This window comes from Limulus polyphemus, unplaced genomic scaffold (assembly GCF_000517525.1).
Source record: "Limulus polyphemus unplaced genomic scaffold, Limulus_polyphemus-2.1.2 Scaffold526, whole genome shotgun sequence".
NCBI classification, from domain to species: Eukaryota; Metazoa; Arthropoda; class Merostomata; order Xiphosura; family Limulidae; genus Limulus; species Limulus polyphemus.
Window position 1 is genome coordinate 130,577 of NW_013666136.1, and position 13,070 is coordinate 143,646.

Consider the following 13,070-nt stretch of genomic DNA (forward strand, 5'->3'; position numbering starts at 1 on the left):
AGCTATCCTTACATAGTATTTACTAATCTCTAATCAGACATAACCGCTATCCTTACATAGTATTTACTAATCTCTAATCAGACATAACCGCTATCCTTACATAGTATTTACTAATATCAGCGTTAGATTAAATCTAATCTTTAGTTTTCAAATCCATGTTTATTTTGTCTTAGTTAGAATTTTACATAAATAAATTTTCTTGATTTTCAACGTATTTGCTATGAATTGAAAAACATTGGAATAAATGATATTTTTATCATTGTAGAAAAAGGCTCTGCAAGCAAAATAGTAAAATTACTATTAATGCAACTTATCATTTAAGTTCATATTTGTCAGTAATTAAAGCTTACACGAAAAGAAACTTTAAGGATGTTGTTTAATAAAGCGGAACATTTATTTATTTGTTTTTTTATAATTGGATATACTTAGTTACCAAACAGATATAACATTCGTTCACCAGTTGCAAAATAAAGCCGATGTAACTGGTTATAGAGTGAAACAAAGTAATTATTGTTTTCTATGTGTCATAGAAAGTAATTTACGGAACAATATTTGTTTATTCAACTGTGATACGAGAACTTATCACTTACTTTTACATATATTTACCGACAATCTAATCACTGACACAAGAACATAGTAAAAGTAATGATTGTAAATAAATACCTCGAAAGTACAATTGGACTGTATTCTTGTTACTTGTTATATCTATCACTATGTAATTATCATAATACTTAAGTGACAAGTTTATGTCTCTGTCTTGTATTTATTATCGCAAATTTTCTAAATGACAAAATAAAATTCAAAAATTGTAATTTAGTTGACCCAGATTGTAAGATAATTCTCTCGTGACTTCCTTTGACCGGAAGATGTACAAAATGTTTCATCATAAAAATAAAAACTGGGTCAACAAATCACCTTGTTCAAAACAGTAACATAATCACTAAGAAAAAAAAAAGTATCCAACTGATGCAACTAATTCTGATAACACGAAACGGTAAACATAAATACATCGTAAAGTTGACGTCCTCACATTTACAATCTATTCTAGCAAATGTTAACGTTTCTACACTGGTTGCTCAACCTTAGAATAAAACGTTTATACGAAACGCCTATTGTTTGTGCTTACTTAGATTAATTAGGTTATTTTAGACAATTGGAGATTTCGGTTAGGGTTGTATTTTGTTGGCAAAAGAAATTTGTTTTCAATAAATTAACAAAACTTTACAAAATATACTTTTTAATGACATAATGAATTATAAATTCAGACAAAAGAGTGCACCTTAGTTTAAGTGACCACACGGCGGGTCATTTTGTTTACTTCATAGCCTACACTTTTTAGCCCTCAAATTATGGATTTGTTTATAAGCTGTTCATTAGTGCTAGAATTCACATATTGCATCATATTCAGCAATTTTATGTTTTTGCCTGTTACCATTATCACTCTGAACAAATGACACAATTAATTGTATGGCATTACTCACTTTTCACGAGGCCCGACATGGCCAGGTGGTTACGGCACTCGACTCGCAATCTGAGGGTCGCGGGTTCGAATCCCCGTCACACCAAACATGCTCGCCCTTTTAGCCGTGGGGGCGTTATAATGTGACGGTCAATCCCACTAATCGTTGGTAAAAGAGTAGCCCAAGAGTTGGCGGTGGGTGATGATGACTTCCCTCTAGTCTTACACTGCTAAATTAGAGACGGCTAGCGCAGATAACCCTCGTATAGCTTTGCGCGAAATTCACAAACAAACACTTTTCACGAAAAATATGTAGAAAATTTCAGCAATAATTTATAAAGTTAATTCCACTATTTTCGTCATTTTTGTGTGGCATACGTTATTAGGGGTCAAGTAATCAAAAAATGTTATACTCCCACAGACAGTATGGTTCATGAAAAAGTCTAGAAAAATGAGTATAAAAAGCCAAATGGGGTCAGTTAAACGTTCACTTTTAACATTTTCTCCCTTTTGTTTTAGATGTATTATCATGTAATTTTAATGATACCATGTTCAGGGGACTTTACAAATCAAACTGTGTTTTCGAATACCAAAAACCACAAGGTAACATACTTATCGTACTGGTTATCCACTTAGAACACAACTGCAGTAACTAACTTTGGTTGAATCTTAATTTCAACTTGTAACGTTTGAATAGTTCATAAATTTTGACAACTAACTGCTTCATATCCTTAATATTTTGTAATTCTTATCTCACTCAAATGTATAAAAGCATGGTCTATATTATAATAAAAAATGTAACCTAGATGCCCACACTTTATTATAAATAAGATATTTTGTAAGAAAATGATATTGAAAAACAGTGTGCTTAACAGTTACGATTTAAACGTCGAAAGATGGCGAAGCTTCAGAAACAACTAGGCATAACATTTGTGATTATAAACAAGTAAACTGCAGATGTTTTTTTTTACACATCCTTTTTAATTTGTCCGTTTCGAATTCAAAATCAGAACATGTCAAGTAACTTTTAAAAGGGTTTAACATGTTTCCAAATTACCTGATTCAATCAACATGCTCAAACTGACACAGAAACAAGAATGAAAACAGTGTTGATGATGGAAAATATGTATTCCAAAACATCATTGACTACTTTGAAGGTATTTTAACATGCTATTTACCACATCAATGGTGTTTCTTCATCTCATAAAGTTAGGATTTCTCTCAATGAATCCGCTAAATAAGATGTAATTAGGGGCTCAAAATGACTCGTATATTTTACATATAAATAGTAACATTTTCTTATTTTAACATGTCGAGACACATTTTGATAATTAGGTTTTTCATGTAGAAAAAAAAGAACCTACGAAATTTTCATAACAAATAAAGTACTAGTATGCATTGGACTGACTCACCTTTCTCACCTTTAATATATTGTATCACAGTTAACTCACTCACCCCCTCCCACTTTCAAAATGGCACAATACAATCAAATGAATCAAGTTATTTTACGGTATAGCTAAATAACCACGTTTTTTCTTGTGTCATCATGTCATCACGAAACAGATTTGCCCTCTTCTTACAGCGAAACCATGAACACAAAGTCAACTGACTCACCTCTGCAGAAACTACAGCATTTTCTTTTGTGCGATACGACACTATGCAAAGATGTGATACTCTAATTCGCTTTGAAAAAGAACATGATGCCATTATTCTCCAAGAATCATTCCTAATGTTGTATTTTAATGTTTTCCTTTTCACATAACGGTACGCTGACAAACTCTAGCAACTGTTTAATTTCGTAATATATGTCTATAACATTAAAGTCCATAAATTATTCATCAGATAGTTGATTTTTTTCTCTTCGGTCCACAGTCTCAAGTATTAGCTCGAATTTCGTCTGAAAATTATTAAAATTCTTCGCTGTCCTCAGATGTGATGTCATAAGAAAAGGTAGTCACTAGAGGTCCTCTTCAAGGATTTTCTGAGATCATGTGACTTTCTGGTTAGCGGTAATATGATCCTCTCTTAGACCTTTGAAAGATACCTTACAACTGTAGAATGGGTGGGAAACAAGAATGCATGTGCCTCTTGAGCTCTCATTTTCTTGAACTGTTCACCTAGAAATTCAATGTTTTTGTTTTTTCAAAACATAAAACTACCTGGATTACGTTATACAAATATGCTTCAGAAGTTTTCAGAGAGCTCAAGAAGATTGTAAAGGATAGATCAAGTTTCCTTTATCTTTCTTCCTCTAAAATTGTTTTGTATCTTTTATTCATCGTAACTGAATAAATGCGAAACATTTCTAGGGCCTTTAGGTGTCGCTAAGTAGGTTTTTTAGATGGAAGTTTGGAATTACCGTATTATAAAATCAAACTATCCCGTATATATACCACAAGGCTACATGCATACAGACCCAAAAAGGACATTAAAGATACAGGTCAAATACAAAATCGTCTCTACCTTAAAGTAGAATAATCTAAAGATTTTGATATTAACCTTTGTACGCTGGTGTAATTAACAAGAATCGCAAATATGTGTATTCATATGTAAAGGGTATTTCTCGCAAATAATGGAAAAATTCAACCCATTAATCAATACTGAACACAACAAATCCAGAACCTCGTACACATACACATGATAATAGTAAGTATCCATGACTCGAGCATATTTCACCTTAAAAAGCTATCTATTGAGAGTGTCATCAAACACAACCCGTTAATCAATACTGAACACAACAAATCCAGAACCTCGTACACATACATATGATAATAGTAAGTATCCATGACTCTAGCATATTTCACCTTAGAAAGCTATCTATTGAGAGTGTCATCAAACACAACCCGTTAATCAGTAATGAACACAAACCTAGAACCTCGTACACATACACAGGATAATAGTAAGTATCCGTGACTCTAGCATATTCAATCTTAGAGAGATGATTCTTAATAAAATCAGTTGACGAATCCAAAGTTTTTAAAATGTGCAATAGTTAAATGTAAAAAGTTAAAAGCAATAAACAAAAATAGTAACATGTAGAAAGGTGTTTAGTTTTCTACTGTTTTTAACTTTATACAATAAATTATTAGAGTCGTCAATTGATTTTATTAAATCTTTACACAAGAACCGTTTATCGGATGCAATGATTTCTTAACAGTGCCAACAAAAAAACCCATTAATCACTAATGAACACAACAAAAACAGCATGTCGTATACATACATTGTAATCTCTAGAGACATTAAACTAATTACTTACTTTAAAAGTCTTATCGTAACTCTTTTACTAAGAATTTTCAAAGGTCCTTCTTTTGTGGCAAATTTCGGTATTTTTGGGATTCTGGAATTGGAATTTTCAACTTGAACACCGCCTCATGTGCACGTTAGCTAAACCAATAAGTCAGAGACATCTAGGGTTCAGTTTTAGCAGTCCCTAGTTTTAAAGTACTGGTCAGACCGAAGGCAGATAGCCGCCCCATGAACTTTATGTAGCTCTTTGAACCGAATAATGAGTTTGACCGTCACTTTATAATGCGCCTAAACTGAAAGTGCGGATCGTGTTTAGCGGAATCGTCTTTAGAATCCTGGATGACCCTTTGATTCGCAGTCTGATACTCTCACTGGCCCTGAAGATTCTATTTCTACTGATTGATGTACTTATTTTATTTTGTTAGTTACTTCTGAAAGGATACCGCAAATATCTAGTTCAATTGCTCACAACTATGATACCATCTCTCATTTCGGCCTGGCATGATGACCAGATGGTTATGTAGCTCGACTCGCAATCTGCGGGTCGCGGGTTTGAATCCCCATCCCACCAAACATGCTCGCCCTTTCAGCCGTGGGGGCGATATAATGTGACGGTCAATCCCACTATTCGTTGGTAAAAGAGTAACTCAAGAGTTGGCGGTGGGTGGTGATGACTAGCTGCCTTCCCTCTAGTCTTACACTGCTAAATTGGGACGGCTAGCGCAGATAGCCCTCGTGTAGCTTTGCGCGAAATTCAAAACAAACAAACAAAATCTCTCATTTTAAACCCGTCAACACAACGCCATTTCAGATGTAAACACTTGTTGCCTGATATACTCCTAAAGTTTTCCACAGTAAATTCACATCTTAAGTCTTCAAAGTAGCACCATTAGAATTATAGATAAACCAGCTTTCTGATCAACGTCTATTGTCCCATAATGTTTATATTCAATAAACTCATTTTGTTAAACATTTAATGTTAATGAAATTCGTCCGAAACAACTCTGCTAATCCAGGAATAACCCATAAATAGTATCACTCTTCCAAAACAGCTCTGATAAAGCAGGAGTAACCCATAACTAGAATTTCACTGTGAAATTGTTTAGACATTTTTCCAACGTAAAAGTCTGTAATATTTAGAGACTAGTCGGAATTCCAAGAAAAGAAACATGATGGGGAATCTTTGGGTAAAAGTTGGTAAACTAAACTTTTAACATAATTTGATTTAAATCCGAAAATACGTGTTACCAAACTCAGTTTTGAGTTCGGGGATTTTTAATATCCGCCAAGTAGTAAATTCGTGTCATTCTTTTTATGCAGTTGATTACTATGTTCTGGTAAATTTATTGAGATAAGAGTTATATCAAAAATGTTACATACACAGAATATCAGGGTACGTACCCTGAAGATAGATACCAAACTATTTTAATTATCCCACTTTATAAAATACATTTAATGAAGTATTGACGATCACATAATATTTTCTTTTTACAGAACAATATATATGTATATTAGAGATAAAAGTTTATCACTGTTTAACGATGTTCATAGACTTACGATACAAACTAGTGAATACGTCGTTATCTAAGATTAATGGAAAAAATACGCAAACCGACACCAAATACAAAAATATTATACACTAAATGAAACAGTAGAGTAAATATTATGGCACTTTAAAGAATTAATGATAATTTCTAACTACAACTATTAATATTATAATTCTCTTCTAGATCACTAGAACTACTACTGATTCACTGAACACTATGCACTAAAATTAAGGTTAACACATGTCTGGGCCTGTTTTTTTTTGGGTTTTTTTTTGCAGCGAAAGTATTCCTGCAGTCAGTGATATGAATGAATGAGTGATATGATGGCAATAGCCATACTTGATAAAACTCATTATAAGTGATATTTATAAGTAAACAATTTGGGATCACACTTAACATTTATTTTATGTTAATATTATGAGGGATCACACTTGACATTTATTTTATGTTAATATTATGAGGGATCACACTTGACATTTATTTTATGCTAATATTATGAAGGGAAAATGATCATTCTACATTAAAGCTGCCCATACCGAAGAAATGTCAAAGAATAATAACAAACAATGCCAATTATTTGTGTTGGTTAAATGTTTGTAAATTGTTAAGTGTTTGTTATTTCATTTTACAAATATGCTGTTCTATAATATCTGTGCAGAATTTTAATACTTCATTTGTGCTGATAAGATGCTCCATAAAACAAACACGGTATACTGACATTTCATGATTCCTGCCACAGCATCAGTATTACTGTATATGATAGATAGACTAATCTGTATTAAAAAGTGGTATTCTTAGTGTAGTTTGTTATCAAATTGTAAAGTAAATATCCTTACAGGGTCAACTGAATAAAAACAATGGTATAAAACTGTTATTTACCAACTATTTCGTTTTTCGCAAAATATAAGTCCAGCAACTAAAAATTGATATTGAGAAGAGAAAAGATCTTTTAACCATAAAAAATTGTAAATGATAAACATATATAATAAGTAAATAGATTTTTATATACTTATTACACAACACACAGATGTATATATATATAATAAGTAAATAGATTTTTATATACTTATTATACTGTACACAGATGTATATATATATATAATAAGTAAGTAGATTTTTATATATTTATTACAACATACACACATACATATATCCATAATAAGTAAATATATTTTTTATATACTTATTACACAACACACAGATGTATATATATATAATAAGTAAATAGATTTTTATATACTTATTACACAACACACAGATGTGTATATATATAATAAGTAAATATATTTTTATATACTTATTACAACATACATAACTCACATACATATATATATAATAAGTAAATAGACTTTTTATATACTTATTACAGCATACACACAACACACACACATATCTATATAATAAGTAAATAGATTTTTATATACTTATTACAATATACATAACACACATAAATATATAAATATAATAAGTAAATTGATTTTTTATATACTTATTACAACACACAACACTCACACACAAATATATAATAAGTAAATAGATTTTTATATACTTATTACAACATACACACAACACACGCATGTATATATCTAATAAGTAAACATATTTTTTATATACTTATTTCAACATACACACAACACATATATATATCATACGTAACTATTGAAGTTTTAAATATATTTCAAAATTTCTGGATAACAATCACCAACAAGTAAATACAAGTTTCTCACCTTATATTTTATAAACTAATATTATCCTAACTTTAAAATAATATTTATTTGTTACTGATTAACGTTTAAGCTTCCACATATCTATTGTACGACGCTCATATCGAAAGTTCTATGTATAATAACCCTTTGTGGTATCAAACCTTTTTCTCGATCATAGTTTAAAATCACAAGAGAAAGGTCGTCCAAGCCCAAAAAGTTGGAAACATTAAAAACGTTTGTTTATACTTTACAAATTTTTGTGGTATAAGTTTTATTCCGCTCTCTTAGTTCAATTTAATTATACCACAATGATATTTGGGTGTTTCAACAATACCACAATGATATTTGGGTGTTTCAACAATACCACAATGATATTTGGGTGTTTCAACAATACCACAATGATATTTGCGTGTTTCAACAATACCACAAACGATATTTGCGTGTTTCAACAATACCACAACGATATTTGGGTGTTTCAACAATACCACAATGATATTTGGGTGTTTCAACAATACCACAATGATATTTGCGTGTTTCAACAATACCACAATGATATTTGCGTGTTTCAACAATACCACAATGATATTTGCGTGTTTCAACAATACCACAACGATATTTATATGACTTTTCAACTCAACATTGAGAGCCTGATAACAAGCATTTCTGATTCAACCAAATTATGCAAATAAGTTCTTTTTCTATCTTTTTTCTATAGAATATCTCTAGGCTTCTTTTTAAGAAACTCTTCTAGTCTATTAGAATTATCAATGTGCCACAATATATTTGTCCTTCACCAAATGTGCCACAATGCCTAAAAACCGGTTATAAGCTAGTGTAAGTGAAAATTAATTTTTTTTCAGATATTAGATAAAATTAGTATATTCCAGTTTTTGTTCAATTGATTTTAGTGAAAAGATATGATACGAGAAACTTTTATACAAGACTCAGAACTCAATATACAAAGATTAATTAAATATTAGAAAGAACTATGTTTTAAAGTTCTCCAAGTTTTATCCGTTGTACATAGTAAACCTTTTGTTTATTTTATTCACAACGTTTCATCAGGTTTGTTTGGCATCATCAGGTGAGATACAAGAACTGAGGCTAAAGGAAATTATCCTAGTTGTTATTTTTTTACAGTTTTCACACAAATACTTGGTTCTGGTGTTCCTTGTTTATGAGATAATAAAAAGAGGCCCACCATTTTTACGTAAATGAGAACACTGTCTAATTTAAAACAAATTTTGCCTGAAAACAAGTTCTTCTCTTAACACAAGGCTACAAACTACCACAAAATTATATAAGGTCAATCACAGTCACTTAAAAATGTTGCTAGTATGTCTCTTGTCTAGGTGACGTCATTACAAGTTATAAAAAGTTCTTGGTTTAAGATGATAGTTGAATATTGAATCATTTTCTGAAAAACAACAGTTGTTGATGTCTTGGTGTTAACAGGTAATAATACAACACACTAAGTAATTTAGTGTGGAGTTGGTCTGAATCATAAATTAGTATATAATTTTTTGAAGAAATAATATACTTACTTATATGTTACATCACATAAAAGTTAGCTTTTGAATATTTAGAAAAAAATATGATTGTTGGTATTTTACTTACGAAGAATGGACATTAGCGTAACCTCGGTTCGTAGGTCAGCTTCTAGAGCCTCACTTTTTAAACAGGTAAGTATGCAACTGATAACCCTCCTTAAATAGAGGAAAACATTACCTAAAACTAACCACAACTGAGACATGATAAACCAAGTTTTCTTAAGCTCTGTCCTTTAAAAATTTTATATTCTAATAAACCAAATAGCTCTTGTCATTTCATTGCATAGACGTTAATTAACTCAGAAAATGACGAATGTCTGTTCAACCACAACTAACGACCTATAAACTTATTGAAACACACAAACAAAATTAGCTCTTTGATTAAGTTTATTAACATAAAAGAAAATCAGTCTAGATCTTGTCTTGTTCATTTTATTTCTCTTGGGTATACCACAGCTCGTTTCTTACCTGACCATCATTCCACACTAAAGCACCTTCATGGAGCTGAACTTCGCGGTTTTTCTGGAAACAAGGTGCTGTGTTTTGGTTTGTTCTCGCGTTCGCCATGTTGCTTGCCAATCTTGATAAGCAGGTAAAACGTCCTTGAGATTCTTAAACCTGTTCCCGCCACTGAAGGCATGAAATGCATATCAAGGCACTCGACCCGTTCATAAGCCCGAAATATTTAATCTATAATTGATTTTGAAGGTTCTAACCAAACATAATTATTTAAGAACACAAACATATGTAATAAACGAATTCATTCAGAAGATTATCAATCCTGACTCGAACATTAAAGCTAACACTAACATGCTTATTATAATTAATAACAGGTCGTAATTCAACAAGTTTTAAAATGGTATGTTATCATTTTTCTGCATGGTACCAATAATCCTATTTTAATTTTTAAACAATGGACTTTGTAGTTATTAATGTACAATGCAATAAACAATACTAGGCTAATAAAATGGTAGAACAATAATATATGTTACCGATCAAGTGAATACTGTTGTCAAAAAAGACGACACAGTTTAACTTATGCTTCATTGCAAATGTCTAATTAATGAAGTTTCATTTATCATTTAGAACATGGTGCAAAAAATGGAGCCCAAATTAGCCTCTTGCTTTGCTACCTTTTTTCTCTGTTACCATGATCGGATATGATTGCAGCAGTGTCCTAATGACTTTAAGCCTATTCTACTTAAAAGATGTGTTTATGCACTTTTCAAACATACCTATCATGTTCAGAAGTTTTTATTATATTCAAATAAAAGACTCCGAAACATTAAGTTTATTATTGAAGAAGTAGAGACTGCATTACCATTTTTAGACCTTAAAATTGTCAATGACGAGACAAGTTATCGTTATCTAATTATCATAAATCCATTTTTTTTCAAATCTATATTTCAACTACAGAAGTTTAACACCTTCTGATTGCAAGAAGAATCTAATTTTATGATAGTTCACAGAACCTTTGAAATAGCATTCACAAAAACTGGCGTTCCATCTAGAACTGAATAAATTAAAAACTTAATTATCAATATGATGAAGAAATATCCATGAAAAGTGAACACCCCTCAAGCACAAATAGTTGATGTTCATAAGTTACCTCTTATATTTTGTGGATTCTTTCAGCTTACAAACAAAGACATTTTTTTTAATTTTCACATCCCCAAATTTCTCTCAATGTAATCTCTAAACCTGAAATACGCTTGAATGTCTCGCGATGAGACAGCGGTAAGTTCCGGACTTACAACGCTAAAATCCAGGGTTCGATTCCCCTGGGGTGGGCACATCAGATAGCCCAATGTGGTTTTGCTCTAAAACAAAACTAGCAAACTAAACCCTTGAATGTATCTGTTGTAAACAGGTTTACGTTGGTTCCATAATTCGCTACCTATTGGTTCAACTCAAATAAATCTCCAACCAAACGAGAGAGATCGTTTCAGTATTCATCTGCACTTCAATAACGTGTAACGGAATACCTAAAAATAAAGACTTAGCATTCTTTGCTCAGCAGAAAGCGAAAGAACGTTGCGGATAAAGGTGACATTAACTAGACATTTGGAACCAAGCCCAAATGAAACATCTTCGAAATTTTCGAAATGTGTAAGTTTTTAAAGAACTTTAAGCCAAGAATTGAGGTGACGCTGAACGAGAGCACTGCGTGACCAATCTGTACATCAATACAAAATCAGTTTTGAATTAAGAAAATACTAATAGAAACGAGTGAACTGTAAAACTATGATGGAAAAATTAACTTACCTTCATAATCAAAATTTACTGGCTATACAAAATCTTCCTACGTAAAGAATATTACATTTAACAGTTATTTTGGTGTGTTGGCCTTGTACAAGCTGTCAAAGCTGTTAAGACGTAACTATTGTTAATCAATGGAACTGTCAAACTATCATTTCATATGTGTTCCTTATAAGTTTCCACATTTATTGATCAAGCAGAACCAAACTTGACACAGTGATTCAGGATGACATGAGGAAGGTCATTAGGGGGGTTAGACCCCCCCATCTAATTTCATATTGATAGAATTCTTGAAAACAGTATATCTTTCTTTTCAGTATCGTTATCTTTATATAATTTTATTGCACTTTTAATGTTTATTATGTCAAGAAACAAATAGCAGCACAATTTCCTATCCTTTGTTACAAATGAGTTTTTATTTCATACGTCCAACGGACGGGTACTCCTGCTGGTGCGAGATAAAAAATTAGAAATACTTTACAAAAAAAATATTTTGCGAGCTTCATAACTGCACCGTAACTTTTTATTGTTGTGTTATTAGATCATTTTATAATCTTGTTTTATAGTCTTAATAACCATACTACTAAATAATAATAATATTGTTATATAATATTGAGATCCATATTACTAGATAATAATAGTGTTTTATAATCCTAAAAACCATATTACTAAAAAATAATGTTGTTTTATAATCTTAAGAACCATATTACATAATAATAATGTTGTTTTATAATCCTAATAAACATATTACGAAATAATAATGTTGTTTTATAATCCTAAAAACCATATTACTAAATAATAATGTTGTTTTATAATCCTAAGAACCATATTACTAAGCAATAATGTTGTTTTATAATCCTAAGAACCATATTACTAAATAATAATGTTGTTTTATAATCCTAAGAACCATATTACTAGATCATAATGTTTTCTTATAATCCTAATACTTATTTTTCTAGATAATGTTGTTTTGTAATCCTAAGAACCATATTTCTTTAGTAATATTGTTTCTATATACACTTAACAACAATACTTAACGAATAATAATGTTGTTTTACATACTTAAAAATATCACTTTAGAAGTAATTATGTTTAGTATTTCTAAAAGAAGATCTCCTTATATGTAATAATGCTGGTCTTATCTTTTAGTATATCACTTAACAAATTGTAATATTACTTTATAATTTTAAAAATATAGCCAAACGACTAACAGTATTACTTTATAGTTTTTGTTTGTTTGTTGATTTTCATGCAAAGCTAATCGAGGGTTATCTGCGATAACCGACCTTAGTTTAGAAGTGCT

At 30.9% G+C, this 13,070-nt stretch overlaps 1 protein-coding gene across 1 annotated transcript in view; it reads right to left on the reverse strand.

Annotated features, from left to right (window-relative positions):
- The window catches only part of LOC106458876 (leucine-rich melanocyte differentiation-associated protein-like), a 22,428-nt gene extending 12,346 nt beyond the window's left edge, over positions 1-10,082 (reverse strand). Inside the window, exon 1 of the mRNA XM_013918434.1 lies at positions 9,977-10,082. Within this exon, the coding sequence (XP_013773888.1) occupies positions 9,977-10,075 (99 nt within the window). The 5' untranslated portion in view covers positions 10,076-10,082. The remainder of the gene's footprint in view (positions 1-9,976) is intronic.
- Between the last annotated feature and the right edge of the window lie 2,988 nt (positions 10,083-13,070).